The 27,641-nt window shown below is 56.3% G+C and overlaps 2 protein-coding genes across 9 annotated transcripts in view; one reads left to right on the plus strand and one right to left on the minus strand.

The window, feature by feature from the left end:
* The window catches only part of HDAC7 (histone deacetylase 7), a 36,936-nt gene extending 22,772 nt beyond the window's left edge, over window positions 1-14,164 (plus strand). For all 8 annotated transcript variants that reach the window (XM_055394308.2, XM_055394311.2, XM_055394310.2 and 5 more), the window contains 16 exons: window positions 122-318; window positions 557-730; window positions 1,916-2,135; window positions 3,745-3,878; window positions 4,031-4,151; window positions 4,408-4,457; window positions 5,638-5,745; window positions 6,623-6,678; window positions 6,869-6,956; window positions 8,246-8,365; window positions 8,585-8,682; window positions 9,880-9,998; window positions 10,627-10,760; window positions 11,078-11,162; window positions 12,676-12,814; window positions 12,959-14,164. In XM_055394308.2, the coding sequence (XP_055250283.2) occupies window positions 122-318; window positions 557-730; window positions 1,916-2,135; window positions 3,745-3,878; window positions 4,031-4,151; window positions 4,408-4,457; window positions 5,638-5,745; window positions 6,623-6,678; window positions 6,869-6,956; window positions 8,246-8,365; window positions 8,585-8,682; window positions 9,880-9,998; window positions 10,627-10,760; window positions 11,078-11,162; window positions 12,676-12,814; window positions 12,959-13,004 (1,889 nt within the window). In that variant the 3' untranslated portion in view covers window positions 13,005-14,164. The remainder of the gene's footprint in view (window positions 1-121; window positions 319-556; window positions 731-1,915; window positions 2,136-3,744; window positions 3,879-4,030; window positions 4,152-4,407; window positions 4,458-5,637; window positions 5,746-6,622; window positions 6,679-6,868; window positions 6,957-8,245; window positions 8,366-8,584; window positions 8,683-9,879; window positions 9,999-10,626; window positions 10,761-11,077; window positions 11,163-12,675; window positions 12,815-12,958) is intronic.
* A 923-nt stretch (window positions 14,165-15,087) lies between these two features.
* Window positions 15,088-22,974, minus strand: SLC48A1 (solute carrier family 48 member 1). Its single transcript, XM_055394317.2, has 3 exons — window positions 22,719-22,974; window positions 16,921-17,088; window positions 15,088-16,332 (listed from the first exon to the last, which is right to left on the minus strand). The coding sequence occupies exons 1-3, from the start codon at window positions 22,852-22,854 to the stop codon at window positions 16,196-16,198; spliced, it is 441 nt and encodes a 146-aa protein (XP_055250292.1). The 5' UTR covers window positions 22,855-22,974; the 3' UTR covers window positions 15,088-16,195.
* Between the last annotated feature and the right edge of the window lie 4,667 nt (window positions 22,975-27,641).

The raw sequence follows: 27,641 nt of genomic DNA on the forward strand, positions 1-27,641 counted from the left end.
CAGGGTCCGTCCTCCTGTGCATCTTGCTGCTGAATCCCTGGCTCGCCTCACCCCCAACCCTGGCTTCCCTCCACTGTTCCTTGTGGTCCCCTCCTTATGCCCCCCACCCCATTCTTTCCAGTGCCCGGGCTTGGGCCACTGCCCTTCCACTTTGCCCAGTCCTTACTGACCACCGAGCGGCCCTCTGGATCAGGCCTCCACCGGCCACTGAGCCGGACCCGCTCAGAGCCCCTGCCCCCAAGCGCCACTGCCCCCTCACTGCTGGGCCCCCTGCAGCCCCGCCTGGAGCGGCTCAAACCTCACGTCCAGCTGATCAAGGTGAGGGGAACGGGGTAGGGGAGGCAGTGAGGGGTGGCTGAACTGGGCCCCTGAACTGGGGCTGAAAGAAAGGAGACTCAGGACGGGCAGGGCCAGAGGGTGGATGTGTGGGGCCCAGGGCTGTGTGACCACTAGAGTCCCAGCGGGATGCAGGACGATCTGACCACGACCACCACTCCCCACCTCATGCCCTGTGCCACAGCATGTCTCCTCAGTAGACATCTCCCCCCACCCCCAGAGGTCAGCCAAGCCGAGTGAGAAGCCCCGACTGCGGCAGATACCATCGGCTGAGGACCTCGAGACGGACGGCGGGAGCGTGGGGCCGCTGCGGGATGATGGCCTGGAACACAGGGAGTCCAGCCATGGGCAGCAGGAGGCCAGAGGCCCTGTTCCTCTCCAGCAGCACCAGCAGGTATGGTCGGGCCCAGGGGCCTCTTGGAAGGTAAAGTCAGGAGACTCTGGGGTCTGGTAATGGTAGAAGGGAGGGAGATAGGATGTCAGTGCAGGGGGCAGCTCTGGGACCATGGTTCCTCTGCCAAACCCACACTGCAGTACAGACAGACACACACGCAGGCATACATGCATTCGCACACATGCATACATGCCTTCGCACACACATACATGTACCTGCCCCTCCAGCAGCCTTCCAGCCTCAGGGTGAAGCCATGGCCCTTTCCAGTGGTGAGACTGGCCTTTCATGGAGCCCCACGCATTCCCGCTCTAGGACTTCTCCCCTGTGACTGTTAGTACTGTTTCCAGGAAGGTGCTCGGGCAGGAGGTGGGGCAGAGCCGGGCTTGGCCCTTCAGCTGCACAAGTCAAGCCATGGAGTCTTCACTTGCTGGGGCTCATGTAAAAAGTACTACAAAATGTGTGCATTAAACAGCAGGTGTCCTTTCCCCCACAGTTCTGGAGGCTAGAGGTCTGAAATCGGGGTGTTGTGGGTTGGTTCCCTCTGAGCCCTGTGAAGGAAGGTGCTGCCCCAGGCCTCTTCCCTCGGCTTGCAGACGGCTGCCTTCTCCCTGGGTCTGCACATTGTCTTCTGTCCACGTCTGTATCCCCACTTGCCCTGTTTATAAGGACAAGAATCATATTGGAGCTTACCCTGATGACCTCATTTTAACTCGAGTACCTCTGTGAAAACCGTGTCTCCTGTCAGGTCACATTCTGAGGGGACTGGGTGTCCATCCTAAATACGAGGTGGGAAGGGACACAACTCAGCCCATAAGATACGGGAACAGTTCACAGAGTGCAGCGGCTCACGCAGGTCCCTGTGTCCTTGGGTGGTGGGTAGTCCTCGGAGACCAGGAGGAGATCCTGGTCAGAGCCGACCTGAGGCTCCTCACCCCAGTTCTGGTGTTGGAGTCTCAAGGAGTCTTGAGGGCTCAGGGAGTGCTGGTGGAATGGGGTGGTCAGTCTGGGCTGCAGATCTTTGGGGGAGTATATGGGCAGGGAGCTCAGAGACTCAAAGCCCAGCTGGGCAGCAGGGCCAGAGGCTTGTGCAGAAGAGGGGCCTGATGGGAGGTTTCTTGGCTGTGGGCAGAGGCGGATGGAGCAGGGTCTGAGAACCTGGAAGCTGAGGCCCCCTGTGTCCCTCAGGTGTTCCTCTGGGAGCAGCAGCGACTGACCGGGCGGCTCCCCCGAGGAGCCACTGGAGACTCCGTGCTGCTTCCCCTGGCCCCGGGCAGTCACCGGCCCCTGTCCAGGGCTCAGTCGTCCCCGGCCGCACCTGCCTCGCTGCCGACCCCAGAGCCTGCCAGCCAGGCCCGTATCCTGCCCAGCTCAGAGACCCCTGCCCGGACCCTGCCCTTCACCACGGGTAAGGCTTGGATTAGAGGGCAGGAGGAAATGGCCGGGGCACACGGGGGCTCAGAGGGGAGTCCATAATTCCCTGTGTCATAATTCACTCTGGACATGTTTCAAGACCACAGAGCACTTTCTTAGTCTGAGGAGATCTACTCAGTGTTCCATGGAGCAGGTGGTTGTTTCCATGTTACAGTTAAGGAGACCCAGGCTTGAGAAATCAAGGGGACAGCTGACTGGCAGTCAGGCCAGGCTAAGAATTCAGGTCTCCTGACAATTAATTCAGGCCTTTCAAAAATTACATTGTTGCTCTGCTTGTGAGAAGAACTCAAGAGCATTTTAGAAATTTTGAAAAATATAGAAAAGCGTAAGAATGGAAAAAAACCCACCAGCTGGGGCACTTCCTTGGTCATCCGGTGGCTAGGACTCTGTGCTGTCAATGCAGGGGCCCCGGGTTCGATCCTTAGTCAGGGAGCAACTAAGAATTCACGTGCTGCGCGCCACAGCGAAGACGTGGTGCAGCCAAATAAATAAATATTAAAAAAGGAAAGAAAAAAATACAGGTGTGACCTTTAAATTTATAAAAAAAATCACAAACCAGTATCCCATCACCCAGAGGCAACCCTCATAAATGCTGCCGTATTTCAGGGCAGTCTTTGTTCTATCCACACGTATAAATCCCTCCCATATATACTACGTTTTGTGGCTATGTTTTGGAGAAGGAAATGGCAACCCACTCCAGTGTTCTTGCCTGGAGAATCCCAGGGACGGGGGAGCCTGGTGGGTTTCCGTCTATGGGGTCACACGGAGTCGGACACAACTGAAGTGACTTAGCAGTGGCTATGTTTTATACTCTACTTTATTCATTTTACACATCGTGAATACTTCGTGATATAATTAATCTTTAAAAGTGAGATTTTAAAAAATAATAATTTTATTTATTTAGTTTTGGCTGTGCTGGGTCTTCATTGCTGGGCAGGCTTTTCTCTAGTTAGGGTGAGTGGGTTTTTCATCGCAGTGGCTTCTATTGTTGTGGAGCACAGGCTCAGTAGTTCTGGCTCATGGGCTTAGTTGCTCCTTGGCATGTGGGATCTTCCCGGAGCAGGGGGTTTGGCAGATTCTTTACCACTGAGCCACCAGGGAAGCCCTGAAGATGAGATTTTATAGTGTGTCATCATAGTATTTTAAACATTTCTTATTGGCCGAGCAGTTAGGTGGTTGTTCATTTTCCCCCCGTTTGAATTTCCCCAAAGCCACATATGTCTGGTCACATGGCTCGGTGTCTCTGTGGGCTTCCCAGCTCCCAGTTTTGGGGCTATTATTTGGGTCATCATATCCAGGCAAGCCCCCAGCCTCAGGCCTCCCTTTGTTAGGCTCCGAGCTCTTGAGGTCATGGTCATGGTCCTTGGGCCACGTGAGGAGGGTCAGTGAGTCAGGAAGGCAGTGGCATGTGGCAGTGGTATAGGTTGGGGCTGCGTGGTGTGTGGGTGAGGTGCCCGAGGCTGCCTGGGTAAGGAGCTGGGGGTGTGTGTGCAGGCGTCGAGGGGTCGGATGGGGCCTGGGGGACTGTGTGGGGTGTGCCCGGGGCTCCCCGGGGCCCTGACCCCTGAGCCCACTCCCCGCAGGGCTGGTCTATGACTCGGTGATGCTGAAGCACCAGTGCTCATGCGGGGACAACAGCAGGCACCCGGAGCACGCGGGCCGCATCCAGAGCATCTGGTCCCGGCTGCTGGAGCGGGGGCTCCGGAGCCAGTGTGAGGTGAGGGGGCAGGTGGGGGCTTTGCGATTAGAGGGGTGAGGGCTGTGGGAGGCAAGGAGCTGGGAGGGCCTGGAGCCAGGCTGGGCGGTGGGAATGGCGGGGGAGGGCTGCCCAAAGCAGAGGCTCAGGGGCTCTGTGGCCTCCTTCCTCAGTCTCTCCGGGGCCGGAAGGCCTCCCTGGAGGAGCTGCAGTCGGTGCACTCCGAGCGGCACGTGCTCCTCTACGGCACCAACCCGCTCAGCCGCCTCAAACTGGACAATGGGAAGCTGGCAGGTAGGGGCCCCCAGACTGTGCCCCTCACCCCCCATCACCAGCTTGCCCAGCCTGAGCATCCTCCTGCGCTCTGGTCCTCGCTCTGCCGAGCTCGTCCCTTCGGCGTCCAGGCATTCCCGTGCTGCCCCGGCTCCTCTGCTGCCCACCTCCTCCCCTCCCTGCCAGCCCTCCCGGCCGTCTTCTCAGGGCCTCCCTGCTCCGGGCCGGGCCGGAGCCTGAGTGGGTTCAGTTCATGCACCTGGGCCTCTCCCCGCAGGCCTCCTGGCACAGCGGATGTTCGTGATGCTGCCTTGTGGCGGCGTTGGGGTAAGTGTGCAGGGTCTCTCAGACCTCCTCCCTCCCAATTCCCCCAGGCCCAGCCCCTGCCTGCTTGTTTCGGTGGTCCTGCCGGGCCCAGTGGGCCGGGGCTCTCCCCTCGTGCCCCCTCTGCCGGCTAGAAGCTCCTTGTTGGTGGGTGTGTCCTCCTGAGTGTAGAGCCCCTTGCCTTGCACTTGGAAGGCCTCTGGTGGAGGTTGAGGAGGCTGAGAGAGCAGGGCTAAGCCTGGGCTTGGGCTCATCTCCCTCTGAGAGCACGCTGGCCTCCAGGCCGCCCGTCTCAGGGCTGTGGGGTGCCTCTGGGATCCTTGGAGACCCAGGCATGTCCCTCCGACGCCCGAGCTTTCCCCGCTCCTTCTCACTCTGCCTGGGGACTTCTGCCTCCTGGCAGTGCCCTTCCTCCCCTGAAAATGTCCCCGTGGTGGTTTCCCGGCCGGGCATGTGGAGCAGGGGACAGAGGCCTAGTCCTGGAGGGATGGGAGCCGTCGCTGGGAGGCTGTGTGGGAGCCGGTCAGCGCCCTGTTCACAACTCCCCATTTCTTGCCACTTTCCGATTTTTCCAACTGTTGTTGCTTCTGTTTTCTCCTCCCTCCTCTCCCTCTCTGTCTCTGTCTTTCTGTCTTTCTCCAGCCTCTTGCGACTCTCTCTGCCTCCCTCGCCTCTCTCGGTCCGCCTCGCCCTCCCCATCTCCCCATCATGCCCCCCGGCCCCTCCCTAGCCTTGAGGCCCAGGGACTGGGTTTGGGGGGCCTCCCAGCCTGGGCTAGGGGCCCTGAGTGGAAGACAGTGGTGCAGACGGCCCCTCGAGCTCCGACCATCCCGAGGGCCTGAGCAGAGTCAGCGGGGGCTTAAAACCCCCTCCAGGCCCAAACCCCAAGTCCCGCCCAGGTAACGCCATGCCCCCTCCTCTGACCGGGGAGGCAGGCGCGATGCTGCCGGCAGAGTGCTGGCCAGATGCGGGCTGGTGATGTGGACTGAAGCTGGGAAGAAGTTGTGCTGGGACTGGGGGACACGGGAGGCCTTGCCTTTGGGCGGTGGGGCATGGGGGAGGCAGTGCCACCTGCCCAGCTCCCTGCCCCTGGGGTCCTAGCCATGGGGTGGGCACTGCCCCCGAGGCCCCGGCTCCTATGGGAGGCCGTGGGTGAGGCGGGCCTTGACTCTGGCCCCCACAGGTGGACACTGACACCATCTGGAATGAGCTGCACTCCTCCAATGCAGCCCGCTGGGCTGCGGGCAGCGTCACCGACCTCGCCTTCAAAGTGGCCTCCCGTGAGCTAAAGGTAGGAGGCTTGAGTGGAGGGTGGGTGAGTCACGGAGGAAGAAGGCAGGGGGTGGGCAGCGGGGAAGGCAGACCCAACGCCCAGCATCGCATTCCTCCTGGAGATCACCACAGGGTTTCGGAAGGGTAACCGAGAGCTCTGGGGAGCCAGATGAGATCTGAATCCTAGGCTCACGTTACCTGCTGAGGAATCAAGTCACTGGGCCCCTGGTCCTGTGGTCTCTGAGAGAGGCAGGCCCATGCTCATGTGGGGTCAGTTAACACATTTGCTGTGTGACCGCGGGCAAGTCGCGGAGCCTCTCCAGGGTCCCATGCGCTGGCAGAGTGGCCCTTTGTTGTGCTGAAGTTTTACACACCGGGCTGACACCCATGCTTGTTTGCTCTGGGCTTGACACCTTATGGGAACTTGTGTTGAGCCCCCACTGTTTAGGAGCTCATGGCCCAAGCCTTAGCTCTGCTATCAGGCAACTTCACATGAGTTATTAATATTAAATCCACCTAAGGCTCCAGGTTTCTCCTGTCTGTAAACGAGATAATCACAATAGTTATCCTATGAAAATGTTATGAAGATTAGGTAACATTTACCTCAGAGCATTGTGAGGGTGAAATCCAGTATTTACCCTGTGCTTAGCATGGTGCCATGCACATAGATTTTGCCCAATAAATATTAGCTGTTGTTATAAAGTGATAATAGCTAGGAGCCCCCAGGATGGGCGGTTCTGTGTTCACGGCCTGGGGGTCAGCAGAGGGCCCCTTGGTCAGGCACGCTGTCTTGTAGCCCCTTCTCAGGGGAAAAGCCTGTGGCTGGGGGACGGCTTCATGGAGGTGTGGGTCAGATGCTTGGCTGTTTGGTTGACAAGCATTCTTTCTGTTTCCAGAACGGTTTTGCTGTGGTTCGGCCCCCAGGACACCATGCAGACCATTCCACAGCCATGTAAGGCCCAGGAAGGCCTAGGTGGGCTGGAGCAGGGGGGCAGGCCCTCACGGCCCTCCTGTTGGGGGGTCCTTGGTTGGCCAGATTCCCCTCCTTCCTGTCAGCCTTCTAGGGCCGGGCTAGAGACAGGTGGGGCGGGGATGGCACGGGGAGGGAACGGGCTGGCACGACCTCTGTCTTTTCCTCCCAGGGGCTTCTGCTTCTTCAACTCAGTGGCCATTGCCTGCCGGCAGCTGCAACAGCAAGGCAAGGCCAGCAAGATCCTCATTGTGGACTGGGTAGGTCCCAGCTCCTGGCCCCTGCAGGTCTGAGAGCCCCGTGGAAACAGCCCTGAGCCTGGCGACCCGAGATGTGGCTTTGTGTCCTACCTAGTTCTGCATCCGCCTCCCCGAGCCTCGGTTTCCCTGTGTGTAAATGGGGGTGAGGATAGTGCCCCCATCCTCACTTTGGGAGGCCCAGAGGAGCTGGCCTGTGGGAAGGGCTCAGCCGTAACTGGCTCCCACAGGGGAGGAGCCATCTGAATGCTGCCTTTGGGCCTCTGTTGGCTTCCCTCTGTAGATCTGGTCACTTCTGCTTTTCCCCTGCAGGTAGTGAGAGTGCCAATAATAATAGCACATAACATCAACCTCAGTTCAGTTCAGTTCAGTCGCTCAGTCGTGTCCAACTCTTTGCAACCCCATGAATCACAGCACGCCAGACCTTCCTGCCCATCACCAACTCCCGGAGTCCACCCAAACCCATGTCCATCGAGTTGGTGATGCCATCCAGCCATCTCATCCTCTGTTTTCCCCTTCTCCCGCCCTCAATCTTTCCCAGCATCAGAGTCTTTTCCACTGTGTCATCTCTTCACATCCAGTTACCACTAATCAAATCCAGACACTGATGGTTTCACGCATCACATATTTAATCCTGACTCTGCCCTGGTTTACAGATAAGGGAAGTCAGCACAGAGGGGTTAGGTTAACCTGTACACAGCCGTACACCTTGTAAGTCCTGAGACCGGAGGCCCCTTAGCCCTGGAGCACCTGTGTCTAACCACTTTGTATTGACATCTGCTTACCCGATACTCCAACGCAGAAGGGAGGAACGGGCCACACTTGTGCGCACGAGCAGTCCTCCTTCGCGGTCCCAGGCCTGGCAGGAGCCTGGGGGCGGTGCTCGGCGCTCCTCTGAGGATGGCGCTGGGCCTCGTTGTCCTAGCCCCTCTTTAATGGAGTGTGGTTTCCATCGCTTGCATCATGCCCTGACCTTGGGCAAGACGCAGTAGTGAGGGTTCCTGATGTGGCCTGCCCGCAGTGCAGCTCCTCCTCTTCCGGCTCTCATGTTATCATCACCTCCAGCCAGCGTGTTGTGTACATATCTTTGCATAAGGTGGGGAGACTGAGGCTTAGAAAGCACCCATGGGTCCCTTGGCAGTTTAACTCTAGGAGCCCCCGTGTTCTCACCCCCAGGTCTAGGCTCCTGACCTTCACAATGGTCACTGACCTGGAGACCTTTCCAGCCTGTCCTAGTCCCCATCTCTCTGCTTTCAGACCTGCCCTAATCCACTGCCCATCTTCCTGCACAGGACGTTCACCATGGCAACGGCACCCAGCAGACCTTCTACCAGGACCCCAATGTGCTGTACATCTCCCTTCATCGCCATGACGACGGCAACTTCTTCCCTGGCAGTGGGGCTGTGGATGAGGTAACCACATCTTCCGGCCCTCTGACTCTCCCGAGTGGGCCTAACTCTCCCTGTCACCGCTAGCTGTGTGATCCTGGGTAGGCTGCTGAGCCTGTCTGATCCTCCATTTCTACATTTGGAGGTGAAGGGGCTGCATGAGCTGCTCTGGTAGCACTGACATCCGGGTTCCGCTCCCGGGACACTGCTCTCTTCACATCTCGCTTGCCTCCTGTTTCCCAGGTGGGAGCTGGCAGCGGTGAGGGCTTCAATGTCAACGTGGCCTGGGCTGGAGGTCTGGACCCCCCTATGGGGGATCCTGAGTACCTGGCTGCCTTCAGGTAAGCTCGCTAGGGGCCCAGAGGAGGCCTGGCCCAGCAGGGCCACCCTCTCCTCCCCTTTTCCAGCAGCACCGGGTTGGAGGTGATCAGGTGGCTTGTCAACTTGTCCTCATCTAATCACTAGACATTATAAGCCAACCCTGGAGTGGGCCTATGGACTGAGACAAAGGGAGAGGCATGGTTACACTAGCCTCTAGGGGCATCCAGTCCCTGTGGGAAGACAGGAAACAGACCGAAAAGGTCAAGGCGTACTTTATAATGTCACACGTTACCAAGAGCCAGTGTTGAACTGAGTGCAGGGAGACAGGCGGGGGAAGTGGGCAGAGCTGCTGTGTTCAGGCGAAGAAAGCCGTCTGGAGGAGGTGGACTTTGCATAGGAGCTGAGAAGCCCAAACTGCGGAGGAAGAGGGAAAACAAGCAGGTGATGTCCATATTGGGTTCGTTGCTTAAGAAAAGCCATTCTAGAAGAGGGACTTGGCTCAGGAGCTGTTGTGTATCTCTCTCTGGGGGTTCCTAGACTCCATTTGGAGAAAAGGAAGCCTAGAAATAGGTCTCCATATCCTTTTCTGGAGTATTCTTAATGAGAGTTAATTTTGTAGGAGCCCTGGGCTGGGGTTCCTGGCATCTGTGCACCCAGGGTCTTGAAGGACAGCAAAGTGGACCCAGGGTTGGGTGAGGGATTGGGGGGGAGGGAGGCAGCTGTGAGGGGCCGGCAGGTGCAAAGGATGAACATGGACCTGGTGGCCCAGGACCTCGGAGGATCTATTGCCCTGGTCAGCTCTCAGGTGGTGAGTGGTGACGTGTGGCCGACTCAGTCCTAAGCAGGTGGCAGCTGAGTGCTGAGTGTTTCCGGTGTTGCCCTGAGGCTTTAGTAACCTGCCCCTTCCCTGTGGCCCTGCCCACCACTCCCCACAGAACACAGTGCACCGGCTCCTCTTTCATCCCCTCATCCTTGGCTCCTTCCTGCCTCTTGCCAGTTAAGAGCCCTGGGTGGCTGAATCCTTAGGCTGTACCAGGGACATGGATGGCGGGCCAAGGTCAAGGCAGCCAGAGGCATCCGCTCCTCCTGCTGGGAGTCCTGAAAGTAGGGTGCTCCCCCATAGAGTTGGTGGGAGAGGACTGACACCAGGCAGGGCCCTCAACCTCTGCTGCCGGGCGGCCCTGCACAGCCTGTGAGCCTCCCCTTCCCCCACACAGGATGGTCGTGATGCCCATCGCCCGGGAGTTCTCTCCAGACCTGGTCCTGGTGTCGGCTGGGTTTGATGCTGCCGAGGGTCACCCACCCCCACTGGGTGGCTACCATGTTTCTGCCAAGTGTAAGGAGGGCCCCGGCTAGGGGGGCGGCAAGGGCATGAAGGCTGGGCTGGTGGGGGTGGGGGCAGCGCTGCCCAAGTCAAGAGGGAGGTGACAGTGGCTGGCCCAGGGCCATGAGCTCGGGATGGGGATCATGCACAGGCCCGGTCAGTTCATCGAGGAAGGCCTAAGTCACACCTGGGAACTCAAGTCTCGCAGACTGGAGGCTCGGTCACAGGACTTCTCCCACCCTGGCTGTGTCCTTCCCAGGCTGGGTGGGCAGCTTCTTCTGCGCAGGGGTGGATGGGGATTAGCAGAGTTCTCAGAACAGAGGGAACCCACTCAGCAGTGCTGAGCCTGGAGGACAGGGAGGAATATGGTGTGTCTCAGTGGAAGAGACACGGCTGGAGTCCCTGCCCCGGGTTCGAGTCCTCACCCTGTCACTTACTAGCCACCCTTAACCTCCCTGAGCATTCATTGAGGCACACTGACAGGATTTGCAGGGGCTCCACGTGAAAGCCATTGGTAAAGTAGAGATTTGTCACCTGAGTCACTCTTTCTAAGGGAGGAACCGAGCAGGGAAATAACGAGGAAGAGAGGGCTCCCCTACTCCGCCCCGGCCCCTCCTAACCCTCCTCACCCACCGTGTAGGCTTTGGGTACATGACGCAGCAGCTCATGAACTTGGCCGGAGGTGCGGTGGTGCTGGCCCTGGAGGGTGGCCATGACCTCACAGCCATCTGTGACGCCTCCGAGGCCTGTGTGGCTGCTCTTCTGGGCAACAAGGTGAGGTGCCCGCCCTCAATCTGTGCATCTGTGGGGCAGGCAGTCCAGTTTTCCCGGGAGCACCGCAGGGAGCAGGCAGTTGGGGCACCTCCCTGAGGGCTTGCAGATGGGCAGGGTGGGGGTGGCCAGGCCTGGACTGAGGGGAACAGAGTGGATGCCTCTTCTCTGGGTCAGACCTCAGGTCAGCGTCCCCTGTCCCAGGCAGAGCCAGGAGCACATGCCTATGTGAGCCTGGGAAGCGAGGGCCCTGGGGTGGGGGAGAGCTGGGCCTGCGAGTCCCTGCGAGGCAGGCAGCTGATGCACGCTTTCTTCTGTAGGTGGATCCCCTCTCAGAAGAAGGCTGGAAGCAGAAACCCAACCTCAACGCCATCCGCTCCCTGGAAGCTGTGATCCGAGTGCACAGTGAGTGTGGCGAGGGGACACTGCTGACGCCAGACCTGGGGAAAGCTCAGGGGTCCGTTGCCCCCAGGGACCAGAGCCCCAGGTCTTCCAGCCCCAGCCAGGCCGGGGGAGCTGCTGCTGCTTCAGAGTAGGCATTCTGTAAAGTACCCCACAGTAATGGGGGGCAGGCGCCCCACAGGTGAATACCCTCAGAGCCTTCCAGATGGACCCAGCAGGGACCGGCAGACAGTGGGGACCAGGCAGGACTGGCCTCCCTTCCCCAGCTGCTGCCCTAGGCCGGGGCCCTGCCCCCAGCAGCACCCAGGCCTTGTTTGTGGAAGTGCTGGTTCCCACCCTGACCCTCAGTTCTTGCCACAGGGTCTTAGGAACTCTACCTGCTTTGGGAGCTGAGTCCTAGGTTAACCCCACATTTGGAAAGCACTTTAAATTTTCAACTTCACCTCACATCTTTGGAGCAATTTTTATGTTACTCATGGTCTGTGTCGAGTGTGTGTGTGTGTGTGTGTGTGTGTTGCTCAGTCTGTGTAGTGTGTGTTTTGTGTGTGTGTATGTGGGTGTGTGAGTTGCTCAATCGTGTGTGTGAGTTGATCAGTCGTGTCCACCTCTTTGAGACTCCATGACTGTAGCCCTCCAGGCTTCTCTGCCCATGGAATTCTCCAGGCAAGAATGCTGGTGTGGGTTGCCATTTCCTCCTCCAGGGGATCTCCCTGACCTAGGGATCAAACCTGGGTCTTCTGCATTGCAGGCATACTCTTTACCGTCTGAGCCACTAGGGAAGCCCCATGATCTGTGCTAGGGATACAAAATGAATAAAGCAGATTTCCCACGTCTGGGCTCAGCATGGGGTCATACATGACACTGAAGGCGCTGCTATCCTTGGCATGGAGCCCTCACACTGGCCAGGCTCTGTGCTGGGCATGTTCCATGGACATTATTTCTCACAACAGTAGGCAGGATGGTCATGTCCATGGTCTAGATGGGGCAGTGGGAGCCCTGGGCAGATAAGTGGCTTCCAACGGCCACACAGAGCAGCTGCAGTGTTGGCCAGCTCTCCCGGTTCTGTGTCCTTCCCACCTCCCCTGTCCTGTGCTGGGCTGAGCATTGTTGGGGTCTATATGTGAGGGGGACCCTGCACTCCAGAAGGCTGGGACTCAGGACTCTGTGAGGTCACTGGGATGCAGACCCCATCCAGGGGAAAGAAGCCCAGATGGTGCTCATGGGAACCCTACACCCATGGGAATGGGTCAGCCGTAGGGGTCGGGGAGTGGCCTGGGCTCTGTGAGGGCTCCTCACAGCACACTGAACCTTCACTTTCTCAGGGTTGTGGGGATCAAGTCAGGGAGAGTGTTGTGTGGAGGTGGAGACAGCTGAGAACTGACCCCATGCTGAGGACATGCCTGCTACTCTGGGGCCCTTGGCCTGAGATGTGCAGCCTTGGTACCAATCTAGGACACTTGGCTGGCAGGTGGGGGCCTCATATCCCTGACCCTTTCTGAATCAGCTTCTTGCCCAGGTGAATACTGGGGCTGCATGCAGCGCCTGGCCTCCCGTCCAGACTCCTGGGTGCACAGGGTGCCAGGGGCCGACGCAGAAGAAGTGGAGGCAGTGACGGCGCTGGCATCCCTCTCCGTGGGCATCCTGGCTGAAGAGCGGTAAGAGCCTGGGCTGACGGCCCCTGCCCTGCGGGGATACCCCCAGGTCCCAGCACAGCCACTCCAGGCTTCTCAGGAAGCTGGGCCTCACCCCTCCATGCAGCCCCAGGCCCTCTGGCAGCACCACCCTTGTCCCTCCCCCAGGACCTCAGGGCAGCTGGTGGAGGAGGAGGAACCCATGAATCTCTGAGGCTCCAGAACAGATCTGCCACCCGCTGCACCCTGCCCTGTGGACCTGGTTCTCCTTCAACTTCTGGCAGCAGTACCAGTTCCTGGGGTCTTCAGAGATCCTTTGGGCAGGTAGTCGGGGCCAGAGAACAGCCTTGACAGTCACCCCAAGGACCCCAAGAAGGCCCGGGGTCTAGGACAGGGACCAGAGGACCCTGGAGGAGGCAGGCTGTGCAGCCAGCTGGGCCCCGGTAGGCCTCTCCCCAAAAGAGTCTACCCCTCTGGGTCCCGGCCCCCGGCTGGGCCCGGCTCCTCAGGACTGCGCAGAGGAGGACTGGCTCAGCTGGGCCCAGCCCATAACCACTATTCTAGGCTCTGCAGACCCCGGACTTTGCACACAGCCCCAGGCTTCACACAGAAATGTGAACGTGGCCTCTGCCAGAGTGGCCCTTCCTAGGCTCTGGGGGCTGGAGTCGGGGGAGGGAGAATGGTTAGGAGGAGCCGAGGGGTCCCGTGTCCCTGGGTGCAGGGGAGTTCCTCCTCTCCTGCTCCCTCGGATGACTCTGGAAGCTTCCTCCCCACCACGGGGCAGTGAGGCAAAGCCCTCTCTGAGAGCAGGCATGGCAGGCCTCCCATCTGGCCCCTGCCCCGGCCAGAGGACTCCCTGCGTCGACCATCTCAGTGCCCTGGTGGAGCAGACAGGTGCTCTTGGAGTTCCGTGCTTCCTGATCCAATGGTGCCAAACCCTTCATCTCCCTTCAGAAGCACAGCATGACCCCCCCAGGGCTCCCTCAGTCACCATGCCGCTCCATGAGCCTTCTCTCTTTCTGGGGTCTCCTGGGCCCCAGCTGACTCTTGCCCTACATAGGACTAGCTTGGCTGAGAGGGGAGTGGGTGGGAGAGTGCATGGAAGGCATGGGGGAGGGGCGGCCACCCTGGCACAGTCTTTGGGGCTTCTGGGGTTGAGGCCTGGGGCCAAGAAGGAAAGTACTTGTGTGAGTGTATGTGTGTGCGCGTGCATGCACGCGTGTGTGGCTGAAAGAGTAAGAGGGAGTGTGTGTGCGTGCAAGCACGTGTGTCTTCCCCAGGACCACTATACCCTGTGTATGTATGCATGTTTTTGTAAAAAAGAAAAAAAAAATGGAAAAAAATCTGAACAATAAATGTTTTATTTGCTTTAAAGGTGCATGTGAAAGGGCCTCTGGGGGCTGTGGGGTGGGCAGTGGGCCTCCAGCTTCACAGCACAGTTTATACCTGATTCGATGGAAGAGAAGGGGACGGGTTGGGCTGGGAGGCAGCTCCCTCCAGCTCCTTGGTCTGTGGCAGCTGCCTCGCAGTTAGAATAGCCTGAACCCACCCTGGCTGTCCCCGCCTGCCCCACCTCTGGGGTAACAGTGAGGTGGCCGCTCTGGGTCCACAGACAGAGGACTGGTTCGGGGTGGGGGACATGGAGGCCTGCAGACCCACTCACTCGGGCTTACCTAAAGAGTCTCAGTCCCAAGTGGGACCGGTAAGTCACGTCACCTCCTGGGGCCTCTGTTTATCAACCGAAGTCTCCTGAAATAGACACTGTTGGGATCCTACCTGCTTTAATGTACCTTGACTCCCTAAGCATCTACTGAGCCCAGAAGAGAGAATGGTGAGATGACAGGACTGGGCGCGCTCACCCACTGTGAGGTGCTGGGGTTGCCGGCGCCTGTATTTACAGTTCCCAGACGGCCAGGCTGCATCAGGCAGCAGAAGCAGCAGCCTCATGAGCTAGGATCTGGCCCCAAGTCTTCAGAGCCTGGAGAACACAAGGACAGCATGTCCATCCCTTCTGTCCTGGCCTCTTGGGCGACAGGCACTCAGTCCCACAGGCATTGCTGAAGCTGTGTCCGGGGGCATCCTCACCCTGGCAGGGGGTATGCTGAGGGGGCCGGAGAAGGAGTGCTGGGCTGGGGGTTCCCCCATGGGGAGTCCCTCAAGTGGGACCAGAGGGAGACAGAACCCCCTCTGTTATAGAAACGGCTTACTTGATGAGACAACTTGAAAGCCCTCCCATCCCCACCCTTCCCACCCACTGCTCCCACAGTCCACCCCGCAAGAAAGCACTGGAGGCTGGCTGATAGAAATGGCTGCTGTACTTCTGCTAAAGTGACAGTGACACAGATAAGGCAAAGAGCCGAGGGGCAGGACACATTGGGTGGGAAAGGGGTGGACCGTGCAAAATGGCAGCCGAAGAAAAGATCGATGTAGCCCCTTCCCTCCCGGTGCGGTGAGCCCTTGGGCCAGTGTATAGGCAGTAAAGCAGATTTTGTCCTTTAGAAGGGAGATTTTGAAAGATAAAAAGCTCTTGTGAAGGGCAGCTGGCAGGGGCAGTACAGGGTTGGGGGGGGTGCGTCTGGGGGCTGCAGTGACTCGGGTGCCAGGAGGAGCAGGTGTGAGAAGACCAAGTGAAAATGTTGGGCTATAGAAGCCTCATTTGAGAGTTGCTTCTAGCCCAGTCTGTGCTGCCCCCTTCCCCAAAGCCCTTTGGGGGGCAGGAGCACCTCCCCCAAGACCTTGCATATGGCCTCATTTGGGGCATCCTGCTCTGATGTACGTGGTGAAGGGGCAACGGCTCTAGCACAATCTTGGAGCCAGCGCTGTGGGAACAGGGTGGGGAGGGGGACACTGAACTCCCCCCAGGTCCCCAGGCCTTGGGAAAAGAGAGCCAATGTCACCCACCCCTGGAACCAATGAGTTCAACTACCTGACACTTGGGGGACGCAAGGATGGGGTGCTGGGGTAGGGGGTTGAGAAGTCTTTACTAGAGATCCCTTGTTTGACCTGACCTCCCCAGGGTCCCACCCTGCCTGAGGGAGAGGGCCCAGGGCAGCAGAGACCATACTGCCTGCCCCTGGGCTTCAGGCACGGCCAAGGCCCCACTGCCATGACTGTTGACCTGGCGTGCTTACAAAGACTGCCCACTGAGTGCTAAGAAAATAGATCCACGTTTTAAAGGTCTAAAGCTGCCCTCCAGCCAGGCTGATGAGCAACATGGCAGGACCCCTTCCCACAGCACCCAGGGCTCCCCCAAAGGGGACAGGACAGCTTCATGAAGACCACCATCCGTCGTATTTTCCGCCTCAGTTGTGGGGTTCCCAGGGGGTGTACAAGTCCACCTGATGTCTCAGAGGCTGAGTCCAAGTCCTGAGGACCGTCAGGGTGCAGAGCCCTCATCCCGTGGGGTCAGAAATCGCTGAGGATGCTAATGTCAGCAAAGTCAGCCCGGTAGCGGTGGGCGTAGAGGCTAAGCAGGAAGGCCCACTTGAAGGAAATGAAGCTCCAGACACAAGAGAGGTAGTAGCTGTTGGGGTCTGTGAGGCCTGCAGGGCAGAAGAATCGAACTGTGACTCAAGAGGACCTTGCCCTTGACCCCTAGCCACCATGCCACAAGCCCTGGGCCATTCTTCCCCACAGTCTCCAACAGAGGCTGAACCGATCCATTGGAGAGATTAGATGTAATGCAGGATGCAGTGGGGATGAGGCTAGGTCAGGGCCGGCTAATCACAGGTCTGTATCATCATCCACCCTGCTATTGTGCACTGACCTTAGACCTCTACCTTCCAATCTGCATCAGCATCGGAGCGGGCAGGAAGGGCCTTTGGCTACTTGCAGACTGCAGCCACCAGGGGGCGCTCCCATCCCGGAGCTGGGCGGGAGGCTAGAAGGTACTGCTAACCGCACACTCCTGGGTGCTGACTGCAGCTCGCTTACCCTCTTCTAACCCAGAGGGCGGCGGTAGGGGTGTCCATTCTCCCGACTTTAACAATGAGAAAACCTCGGCACAGGGAAGTTCAGTGATCTGCCCAGTCCTGTGGGCATAAACGCTGGACGTAGCAGGGCAATCTGGGGTGTACTGAGCGCCCCACCAGCGGCCCGCCCACACTCCCTCCGCTCCTGGAAGCCCTTACTCTGGTGTCCAGTGATGGCCAGCACCAGGAAGGTGCAGAACGCGGCGACGGAGACGGCCGAGAAGAGCACGCCCACGAAGAAGAAGCCGCGCAGCCCTTTGAGCCACGTCCTCCAGTAATCCTGCATGTACATCACGTGTGTCATCAGCACCCACAGCGCCAGCACACCTGCCGGGGAGAGACCCAGAGAGGCTCAGCAGGGGCCCTTTCGTCCTCACCTGCCGACCCCCGGGCCCTGTGCGTCCCCCGACACCAGACTGTTCTCACAAAAAAAGCAGCATGGTAGTATGGGCCTTTTCTCTGTCCCTGTTGAGCGGAGTTTGCTGGAGTCCACAGCAGCCTGTGCTGTAAAGAGGATGTGAATGCAAAAGCAGCTGAGAGATTCTGGCTGCCTTCCAGTAAGCCAGGCATTAAAGAGATTTGCAAAAATATGAAACCATGCCGTTCTTCTCCTTAGTTTTTTGTTTTGGAAAACCTGAGTATTTCTTACCAAAAAAATGTTACTTATCATAATGTTATTTTTAGTATTGTAGTTTAAAATGGTTAAGAATTTTTAATTCCTCAGTATTAATTTCTAATACAGTACATATTGATAGATATAACCCACATCAACAAAATTTCCTTGGGGGTGCCCCACATTTTAAGAGCATAAAGGGGTCCTGAAGTCAGAAAGTTTGAGGACCACAGCAGTCCAACCTGCTTTCCAAAGACTCCCTACTACCCAATCTGGGAGCCACAGGTGTGGGGGCATTGCTCCCACCCTGGTGCTCCTGGGCTTCCCAGGTGGCTCAGTGGTAAAGAATCTGCCTGCAATGTAGGATGCAGGTTCGATCCCTGGGTCAAGAAGATCCCCTGGAGAAGGGAATGGCAACCTACTTCAGTATCCTTGCCTGGAGAATCCCATGGAAAGAGGAGCTTGGTGGGCTAAAGTCCATAGGGTCACAAAGAGTCAGACATGACTGAGTGACTAGCACTTCTTCTGATACTCCTGCTCCCCCACCTTCAGAGGCCCCCACCACCACCACATTGAAAGGCTAATGGTGTGGGCAGTGGGGCTCTTCCCAAACTCCATGTATTGGTTTTATGGGATGGGGAGGCCCAGTGGTAAAACCCCCAGGACCACCCAGTGCCCAAATGGCCTTCTTCTTGCTCTTGGCCAGACTCCATTTTATTTACTTATTTGGCTGTGCCATGTGGCATTCAGGCTTGTAGTTCCCTGACCAGGGATCAGTCCATGCCCCCAGTAGTGGAAGCACGGAGTCTTGATCACTGGACTGCCAGGGAAGTCCCCTGCTAGACTCCATTTCCTAAGTTGTTTGCTGAAAGAGCAAGCCAGTTGCCCCCAGCTGGTCCTAGGTTTGCCCTCTGGGCTGGGCTGGGCTCTTCCCCTCCAATGCCAGCTGCCAGTCAACCAATACAATGAGTGCCCTCTGTGCCAGGCGCTGCCTGCCACCACAGCCCAAAGAAAGAAGCAAATATTAATTCCATTGGCAAGGGTCTGGGACAGAGCTACAGGGTCCCGACAAGGGAGGAATGAGGATGAGGCAGAGTCAGCCATGTGGAGGCTGCTGTATCCTGAGAGTCAGGAGGCCTTTCAGAAAGTGAGCCACACATGCTACACGCAGAGGGGCACTGGAAGGCTGGGGAAAGCAGTGGTCAGCTCTGGCAGGGGAGAGGGAGGGGAAGCAGACAGGGAGATCGGGGTGGGGGAGTGCTTTGACTGAATCAATGACATTTAAGGAAGTTCACTAAATTGTCTATCCCTTTTCATGTGCCTGAAATATTTCATAGTATTTTTTTAAGTTGGGGGAAAATCAGAAGGTGGAGGGGAGTCATCACAGATCTCTCCTCTGGTTACCACCTCAGAAGCTGTCACAATTCAGGCAGCCTGGCAAGGGACAGAGAACCACAAGACTGCCAGCCAGGAAGCCTGGGCTTGGCACTGCGGGGCTGCTCGTGACTCTCCGAGCCTCCACATCTGAAAGTAGGGATGCTCGGGTCCCACCAACCTGGAAACTGGGTGACACAATCTCCCCGCTAGTGAGGACTCACCTCCGCCAACACCCATGGCTTCCTCTCCCATGATGTTTGACCCACGCTCTCCCAGCTCAGCCCCGGCTCAATCCCCACCTCCCTCAGGGGTTAGGGGCCTGGAATGTGGCCCTAGAGTCAGGTCGAGCCAGGACAAGCATGTCCTCATCCCTGCCTAGGCAGGAAGTGGGTCCAGGCCAGAGACGGACAGAATACCAACCCCCGGGCTTCTGCATTCGTCTTCCATGATCTGAATGGATACCGTGCTAGTCACCCTTCCCAGAAGTCTTTCCCAATCATCTCACGTGCATCCTAAGTGTTCACTGGGGGAGCTCTTTGGTTTCTTAAAGGGCCCTAGGAAGGAAGGGTATTGTCACCATGCACATCCAAGGAGCCATCAGATGGGCACTTCTGTGACAGATCCACTTGCCCTCTGTCACCTCACTGTGCCATGGAGGGGCTGAAATAGATGGCTCTCTGATGTTTTACACTTAAAAGATTCTGGAAGCTAGCTTACGGGAAAAATAAGGAGGTCAGAGCGATTCCCCTGTGACTCAGCAATTTCTGGATTAGGAAACGCTGAAATAGGGCCTGTGAGATGCCCTCTCTTAGTTCACTAGCTGTGCTCCAGTGTTGCCTCCCAAACACCCATGTATCCACCCCCACATCCACCCATGTAGCAAAAAGGGCTGAGCAGGAGGAAGAGGAACACACCATTCGGGGTGTTCCAGATCTCAGCTCTCCGTTAATAAGCAGGCACAACCTGCCCCCACCTCTCACTTCCCCTGCTCACAGGCCTGGCCTCCAGATAAACACCAGCCACATCTGGAAGCAGGCCCATCCCCACTCACCCTGGTTCCTGCCTCTGCCCATAGAAGAGGGACCGCCCCTAACTCCACCCAGGTGGTCAGTGAGGCAGCAAGAGCCCCTGGGTCCCTCCCACGTCTCAGCCCTGCTCCCTTCCCTGGGACACTCTAGATTGCAGGAAACCTGGTCTGCACAACTCTGGGCAGAGCGGATAGTTTCCCAGGCCCACCTAGCTGCGTGTCCATGCCAGACCTCACTCCTTGCTCCTGCCCACCTACCTCAAGGAGCAGGGCCCTGCTTGGCTCGGGGCAACAAAGGCACACAGCTGGCCAGTGAAAGAACCCCCAGTGGCTAGGTTAGAGGTGAGGAGCCAGGAGGAGCCCAGGGGGGCCCACAGGGAAACGCAGACAAGTGAGCCACTGAACCTGGGGCCCACTCTGTCCCTACACCCCTCCCCGCACCCCTGCTTCTCTCACTCACGGCTCACGGGAAGAACCCAGAGCCCGCTAGACACCCAGCCAAGCTTTCCAATCTTACTCTCTATTTTGGTCTACTCGACCTAGAGTCAGTCTTCTTCCCCAGGGTTCCCAAGCAAAACCATTTCTCTAGCTTCTTCTCCAAGCCACTTCTTCCCAGACAACCACCAGGATCGGGGAGAGTGGGTCTCCACCCACGCACATTTTCCCAGGGGCTCCGGGAAACCAGCACCCCCGCCTGGCACACAGGGGAAGGAGTGCACTGGGGCTGCCCTCCCATGACTCAGCAATTTCTGAAAATGCCAAGTCAGAAGTGGGGTGCTCACAAATCTGCTGATGATTCACCCCCAAAAGAGGAAGAGGCTGACTGGCTGCAGACGCTCTCAGCACCCATTCACGTGGAGCGGGCGTGTGGCCCTCACTGCCCCTCCCCCATGGGCGACGCTGCTGCCACGAGGGCCACAACCACGGCCTCCACTCCCACCATCACTGGGCATCTTCGGTTCTGCGATGGCTGTCAGGGAGGTGCCAGGACCCTGCCCCAGCTGTTGCTGCCCTCACAGCTCTTCCCGCAGGCAACTCCATAGCTGGCCTGTCTCGGAGGCTAAGGGATGTCTTCAGGGAGGGAGAGAAGGCAGGACTGGGTCAGAGGGAAACCCTGGGACTCCCCAGGGCTGCCCCCAAACAGGAAGCTTCAAGATGGGTGATTCAGGGAGAGGACAGACAGCTGTTACATTCTAGACCTGAATGGGGGCCTCACACAACACGCCTGTCGGCGGCATCTCCTCCCATTCCTGACAGAAGAGGAAACCGAGCCCCAGGAGGCATCGATGTGCCTACGGTCACATGGCTACGTGGGGCTCACTCCATCAGGTCAGACTCCACACACCCAGCTCGGATTCCAGGGGTGGCCCTTCCTCCTCACCCCCAACCAGCCCCCTCCTGTCAGGTCTCATCAGGGCAACCCCTGGGCCTCGCCTGAGGAATCACACCGCCATCCAGAGGAGAAAGCAGCAGGGCCAACGGAAATGGGAGCACACTACAAGGACAAGAGAACCAGGAGGAACATGGCAGGCGGGGGGAGAGCGCGGTACAGAGGGGAAAGGAGCCAGGGGTCTGTAGATAACTGAGCAGAGGTGAGCAGGCTGGTCCCCCAAGAGGACAGGAACCCACAGGTGGGGAATCCAGGCAGGCATGAGGAGCAGCCCAGCCAGGCACCCACTCACCCTTCCTTGGAGACCCCCCAGTGCTCGGCTTGGCATTGCTTAGGCTGCGGTAACCTATGCCCCTCTTACAAGACAGAAACCCCACCTCTGTTCCTCCTCTATCCAGATAGTAGTCAGTAAGCTTCAGGGCAATGAGCAAATCCAGTTATTTTTAGTTAGTCCATTTAGGGCTCTTTTGGCAGAGTTTAGTTACCAATAAGATCATCCTAATGTAGAAGCGTTATCCTCACATGTACTTTTTTCCCAGAGTGCTTTCCCATACATATTATTTCATGGAGCTGTGTAACCCTGGGTAAGCTATTTATTTACACTAAGCCTCAGTTTAAGTCTGACCTGTAAAATGGACACAGGAATAATGCCTAACTTATTAAGGATTAAATGAGATGAGGGAAGCAGTTTGCTTAACAGGGTGCCTAACACACAAAAAGCGTTTTTTTAAAAAAAGTGAGCAAGTAGAAAAAATATGTTTCGTCTTCTCACCAACACTACAACACAGAGAGGTTAACAACACGCCCAAAGATGCAGAGCGAGCGCAGAGCATTGATAAGCACGGGAGCTCCACCCGCGCGCTGACGTTCTCAACACCAGTGCTAGCCTCCTCTGCCCTACTGGAGGCACAGAAAGGGAGGCTGGGGGGTTTAACGGACCTCGGCCCAGGAGCCACAGCAGACGGGTGGCACAGAGACACCGACGTGGTGGAAAGAAAACGTCAGTTTCCCTCAGACCCCCAGCGCGGTCCTGAGTCCCCGCTGAGGACTCTGCCGGGGCTGGGCTCCACCCTGGAAGGAGGCAGCCGGGCTTCCCCGGGAAACCCAGCCCTCCGTTCCACCGACTCCTTCTCCGCGCTCACCCAGCCTCCAGGGAAGGGGCGCGGATCCCCCAGAACAAGTGCGTGTGTGTTTGGGTGTCTTCACACCTGGCCGCCCATAGGAGGTGGTGAGGGCAGCGGGCGCGCAGGGGCGCTGTCACCGAGGCCCAGGGAGGAGAGTGGACGGGCTAACCTGGGGGCTGCGGGGCTGCTGAAACGGCAGAGGCGGGACATCGGGGCCCCGGGCCTGGGGCGGGCATGGGGTCCCCGAGGCCCCCTAGGGATGCCCAGAAGCCCGGGTCCACGCGGGGCCTGCTCTGCCCACGGCCGGTCTTGGGTAAACACGCCGCGCACTCCCCGGGCAAGCGCCGCCCGGGACGAGCTTCCCGGAGCAGCCGCCGGCGCCTCCCCGCAGCCGGACCCCAGCGCCCCCCGCGCGCCCCGGGGTACCTGCGAGCCCCCCCATGGCCGCGGTGCCCGGCTGTCTGTAGACCACCGTCCAGACGAGGAAGATGGAGAAGCCGGCCACGGAGCTGAGGCCCGAGTAGGCGGCGCGAAGGCCGAGCTGCAGGCGGGACGGGGCCATGGGGCTGCGGGCGCCGGGCGCGGAGGGCGAGCGCGGCCGCTGGTCACAGGTGCAGGGCCCGGAGCCGGAGCGGGCAGCCGGGAGCCGAGCCGCGCCGCCGGCCGCCCGCGCTCCGCCCCCGGCCCGCCCCCTGCGCCGCCGGCACAGCGCCCTCCCCGGCCGGAGGCCGCCCGCGCTGGAACCGCCGCGGCGCGCGCGTCCTGGGCTCGCCTGCAGCCTGCGGCCCCGATCTCTAGGGGATGCCGCCTAAGAGGGCAGGTTCCGGGGCCCGTCGTCTGAGCCACCGTATCAGGATATAAAGGCCTCGGCGGGGCCCGGAAACAGCCCTACAAACCAGCTGCAGTGTTTGCTTTTAAAATTTATCACGTTCTCGTTTAAAATTTAAATGTAAATTTCTCGTTAAAAATCAATTATAAAAAATTAAGATATAGGAAATTACACAGCGAATATGATTTCTTTCGCGCCTATCTATCCATCAGGTTCCCTCCTCAGGCGTTAAGTAAGTCTCGCAGATGCTTCTCTCGGAACCCTTCTCGTCTGCTGACCTCATACTCCTTCCTGTCAAGGACAGCTCCTTTCTTTTATCTCCACAAGCGTACCACTCCCACCCAAAATCTACCCGAACGCCACTTCCATCAGAGTCAGACAAAGCCAAGGAAGAGACTGGAATCTCTAGCAGGTGTATACTGAGCTTCGGCTGCGGGCCCAGCGCCATGCTGGGAGCCCGCAGAGAAGATCAAAATGTAGCACACGGAGCCCTCAAACACTTATAGTGGAGAAGGCTCATCGCATACTGGCACGAAGTAAGTATCCAATATGCCTTGTATTTATTTCTTTTCCCTGCTGTAGCAAATTACCATAGATCTGCTGCTGCTGCTGCTAAGTCACCTCAGTCGTGTCCGACTCTGTGCGACCCCATAGACGGAAGCCCACCAGTCTCCCCCGTCCCTGGGATTCTCCAGGCAAGAACACGGGAGTGGGTTGCCATTTCCTTCTCATAGATCTAGTGGCTTCAAAAACACACTTATTATCTCACAGTTCCCTAGGTCAGGTGTCCAAAAATGGAACTCAGAGGGCTAAAATGTAGGGGTGGGCAGGGCAGCCTTCCTTTTGGAGGCATGAGGGGAAAAGTTTCCTTGCATTTTTCAGCTTCTAGAACTGTCCACATCCCTTGACTCCTGAGTGTCTTCGAAGCCAACTCCTTCATCTTCAAAGCCAACAATCACACCACCGCGACCTCTGCTTCTGTCATTACATCATTTCTCTCGCACTAACTCTGCTGCCTCCTTCTTTTCCCTTATAAGGACCCTTGTGATTAAGAACCTGGATAATCCAAAGCAATTTCCCCATTAATATCCTTAGCTTAATCACACCAGCAAAATCCCTTTGGCATGTGAAGTAATAAATTCACAAATTCTGGGGATCAAGACACTGACATCTTGGTGGCCCATTATTCAGCTATCACATCTCTCTGGAATGTCATCTCCATGAACAGCAACTGTGCGTCTTTCATTCACACCAACACATAAAAGAGTTTCCGGCACATCAAATCCCCTTGGTAAACGTTTGTTGAATGGATGAATGTGAATGAATGAAGGTAAGAATTAAATAACAGTAAAGGAGATCATATACAAGAAATCTAGTTAGGACATGATTAGTTGCCAAGTGAATGATGTAAGCCACATTTGCCTCACTTTTTTTTTTTTTGGCTGCACTGGATCTTCATTGCTTTTGCACAAGCTTTCTCTAGTTGCAGCAAGTGGGGGCTACTCTTCCTTGGGGTGCAGGGGCTTCTCATTGCGGTGGCTTCTCTTGGGGAGCACAAGAGAAGAAGGCTGTAGCATGCCAGCTCAGTAGTTGTGGCCGGGGCTTAGTTGCTCTGAGGCATGTGCCGTCTTCTGAGACCAGGGATCTAACCTGAGTCCCCTGCATTGACAGGCAGATTCTTATCCTCTGAGCTACAAGGGAAGTACTTGCTTCACTTCTGAATAGTCTGGGGAGCTTCTTTAAAAAAAAAAAAAAGACCCCAGAATCCACCCCTGCCTTATTAAGTTTGAATCTTGGAAGTATATTTTTTTTTCATGAGAAGTGATTTTAATTTGATGAGCTCGGTATCCAGCCCTCCTTTGGGAACTGCTGATGGAGGGAGTTACTGCTGGCTGTTCTGAGGAGGGAGCAGGCCCTGTGGTCCAGAGTGCCCTGCCGTGGATGACTTCAGAGCTGGCCTGTGGGGTATCACTCCACGCAGTGGGAGCAGCCTGGATGACAGCCCAGAAGGAAGAAATAATGTGGCAGGTTTGGGAAATTGTAAGTAGTTTGTGGCCTATGGGTGGTATAAAGGGTTTTGAGGTTGCAATTATTCTGAACTAAAATGGCCTTGCTTGCTCTTCTTAGAAGGTTTCACCCTCTCTGTGGAGCCAGGGGAGGGAAGTAACAGTTCTGTGTTTAAGAAATGTGGCCAGGGTAATAGTGTGAAGACGAACTTCCTTCAAAAGGACCAGAAAGCAGAGAGGCCGTTCAAATCCTTCATCTCCCAATGCTTTGGTTGTCCCATCTGTAAAATGGAGACAGCTGTGTTGTTCCCTTCAAAGTGTTTTGTGAGGAGTCAGTGCTTAGAAGAGTGACTTGTATGCAGTAGGTGCTTCATAAGTGTCAGCGAGTATGGTTAGTAGCAGCGGAAAGGCTGTGAGGGCAAGAGATGATGAGGGGAGAATGAAAGGTGGTTCAGGCTGAGTCAGCGAGAATGGGGAAGAGGGAACTGATTCAAGAAATATTTATGCTATTTGAACCTTAAGGTCAGGTAGCAATTAACTAGCTGGGCAGATAGAAAGGAGGAGAGCAAAAATATTTCTGAATGCACATGTCAGGACTATTGGAAAGGAGTGAACAAACTTGTTACACTGGAGAGTGAGGTTGTGCAAGAAAATAACGAGAGATAATTATGTAACAGCAGCTTGGGCCCAGGATATAACACAAGAAGATTGAGAGCAGGCTGAAACTTTGGCTTAACTGTGAAAGCAATAAGGAGCTGTTGAAGAATTTCATGCTCAGATGCGGTTACCACTTACTATGCCACATGAGTAGGTTTCCCCTAACTCAGGAGAACTTTCTGCCCAGAAGAAAATAATTTTCTATATCTGCCCTCTCTACACTGGTACCTACTGGTCACATGTGACTGTTGAGTATTTGATATGTACCTAATATGACTTGAACTGTGGTGCTGGAAAAGACTCTTGCGAGTCCCTTGGACTGCAAGGAGATCCAACCAGTCTATCCTAAAGGAGACCAGTCCTGAGTGTTCACTGGAAGGACTGATGCTGAGGCTGAAACTCCAATACTTTGGCCACCACATGTGAAGAGTTGACTCACTGGAAAAGACCCTGATGCTGGGAGGGATTGGGGGCCGGAGGAGAAGGGGACGACAGAGAATGAGATGGCTTGATGACAGCACCGACCTGATGGACATGAGTTTGAGTGAACTCCGGGAGTTGGTGATGGACAGGGAGGCCTGGCGTGCTGTGATTCATGGGGTCACAAAGAGTCGGACATGACTGAGGAACTGAACTGACCTGAACTGAATATTACTGAAGAACTAAATTTTTAATTGATTTTAATCTAAATGGCTACACATGGCTTGTTATTGTTCAGTTGCTCAGTTGTGTCTAACTCTTTGTGACCCCATGGATTGCAGCATGCCAAACTTCCCTGTCCTTCACTATCTCCTAGAGTTTGCTCAAACTCATGTTCCTTAAGTCAGTGATGCCATCCAACCATCTCATCCCACCCCCGTCACCCCCTTCTCCTGCCCTCAATCTTTCCCAGCATCAGGGTGTTTTCCAATGAGTCAGCTCTTCACATCAGGGGGTCAAAGTATTAGAGCTTCAGCATCAGTCCTTCCAATGAATACTTAGGTTTGATCTCCTTGCAGCCCAAGGGACTCCCAAGAGTCTTCTCCAGCACCACAAATCAAAGACATCAATTCTTTGGTGCTCAGTCTTTTTATGGTCCAATTCTCACATCTGCACATGACTGCTAGAAAAACTGTAGCTTTGACGACGCAGCTTTTTAATATGCTGTCTAGGCTTAATATACTGTCTAGGTTTGTCATAGCTTTTCTTTCAAGGAACAAGCGTTTTTAAATTTTGTGGCTGCAGTTACCATCTGAAGTGATTTGGGAGCCCAAAAAATAAAATCTGCCACTGTTTCCACTTTTCCTCCATCTATTTGCCGTGAAGGGATGGGACCAGATGCCTAGTGGCTAGTGGCTACACATGGCCAGTGGCTGCCATATTAGACAGCACATTGGACAGTACAGGAACCTCTCAGAATCTCTGCTATCTGCAGGGTGGGAATGATGTGCAATCAGCTTGTTACAGCAACTGAGAAATATTGAGATGCCAAAGTTAAAGTACTCAACGCGGTCATCTGACAAATTATTATTGCCATTTTTGAAATTGTTGTTATTGTTATTATTGAACAGGGATAGCACAACAAAAACCATACTTAGGAAAGATTATTGAGACTTTAATATCCAAGTTAGATTTGATGGGAAAAGAAAACCGTATTTTAATGATATGATGTGGGATAAAGATCTTATATGGGGACTTTCCTGGTGCTCGTTTAGACTCTGAGCTACCAGTGTAGGGCCTGGGTTCGATCCCTGATCAGGGAACTAGATCTTGTATGCCACAATTAAAAGATCCTGCATGCCGCAACAAAGACTGAAGACCCTATATACCACGGCTAAGACCTGGTGCAGCCAAATTAAAAAAAAAAAAGATCTTATC

The sequence above is a fragment of the Moschus berezovskii genome, chromosome 6 (genome assembly GCF_049115385.1).
Source record: "Moschus berezovskii isolate FMDL1 chromosome 6, NW_MosBer_1.0, whole genome shotgun sequence".
Classification (NCBI taxonomy): domain Eukaryota; kingdom Metazoa; phylum Chordata; class Mammalia; order Artiodactyla; family Moschidae; genus Moschus; species Moschus berezovskii.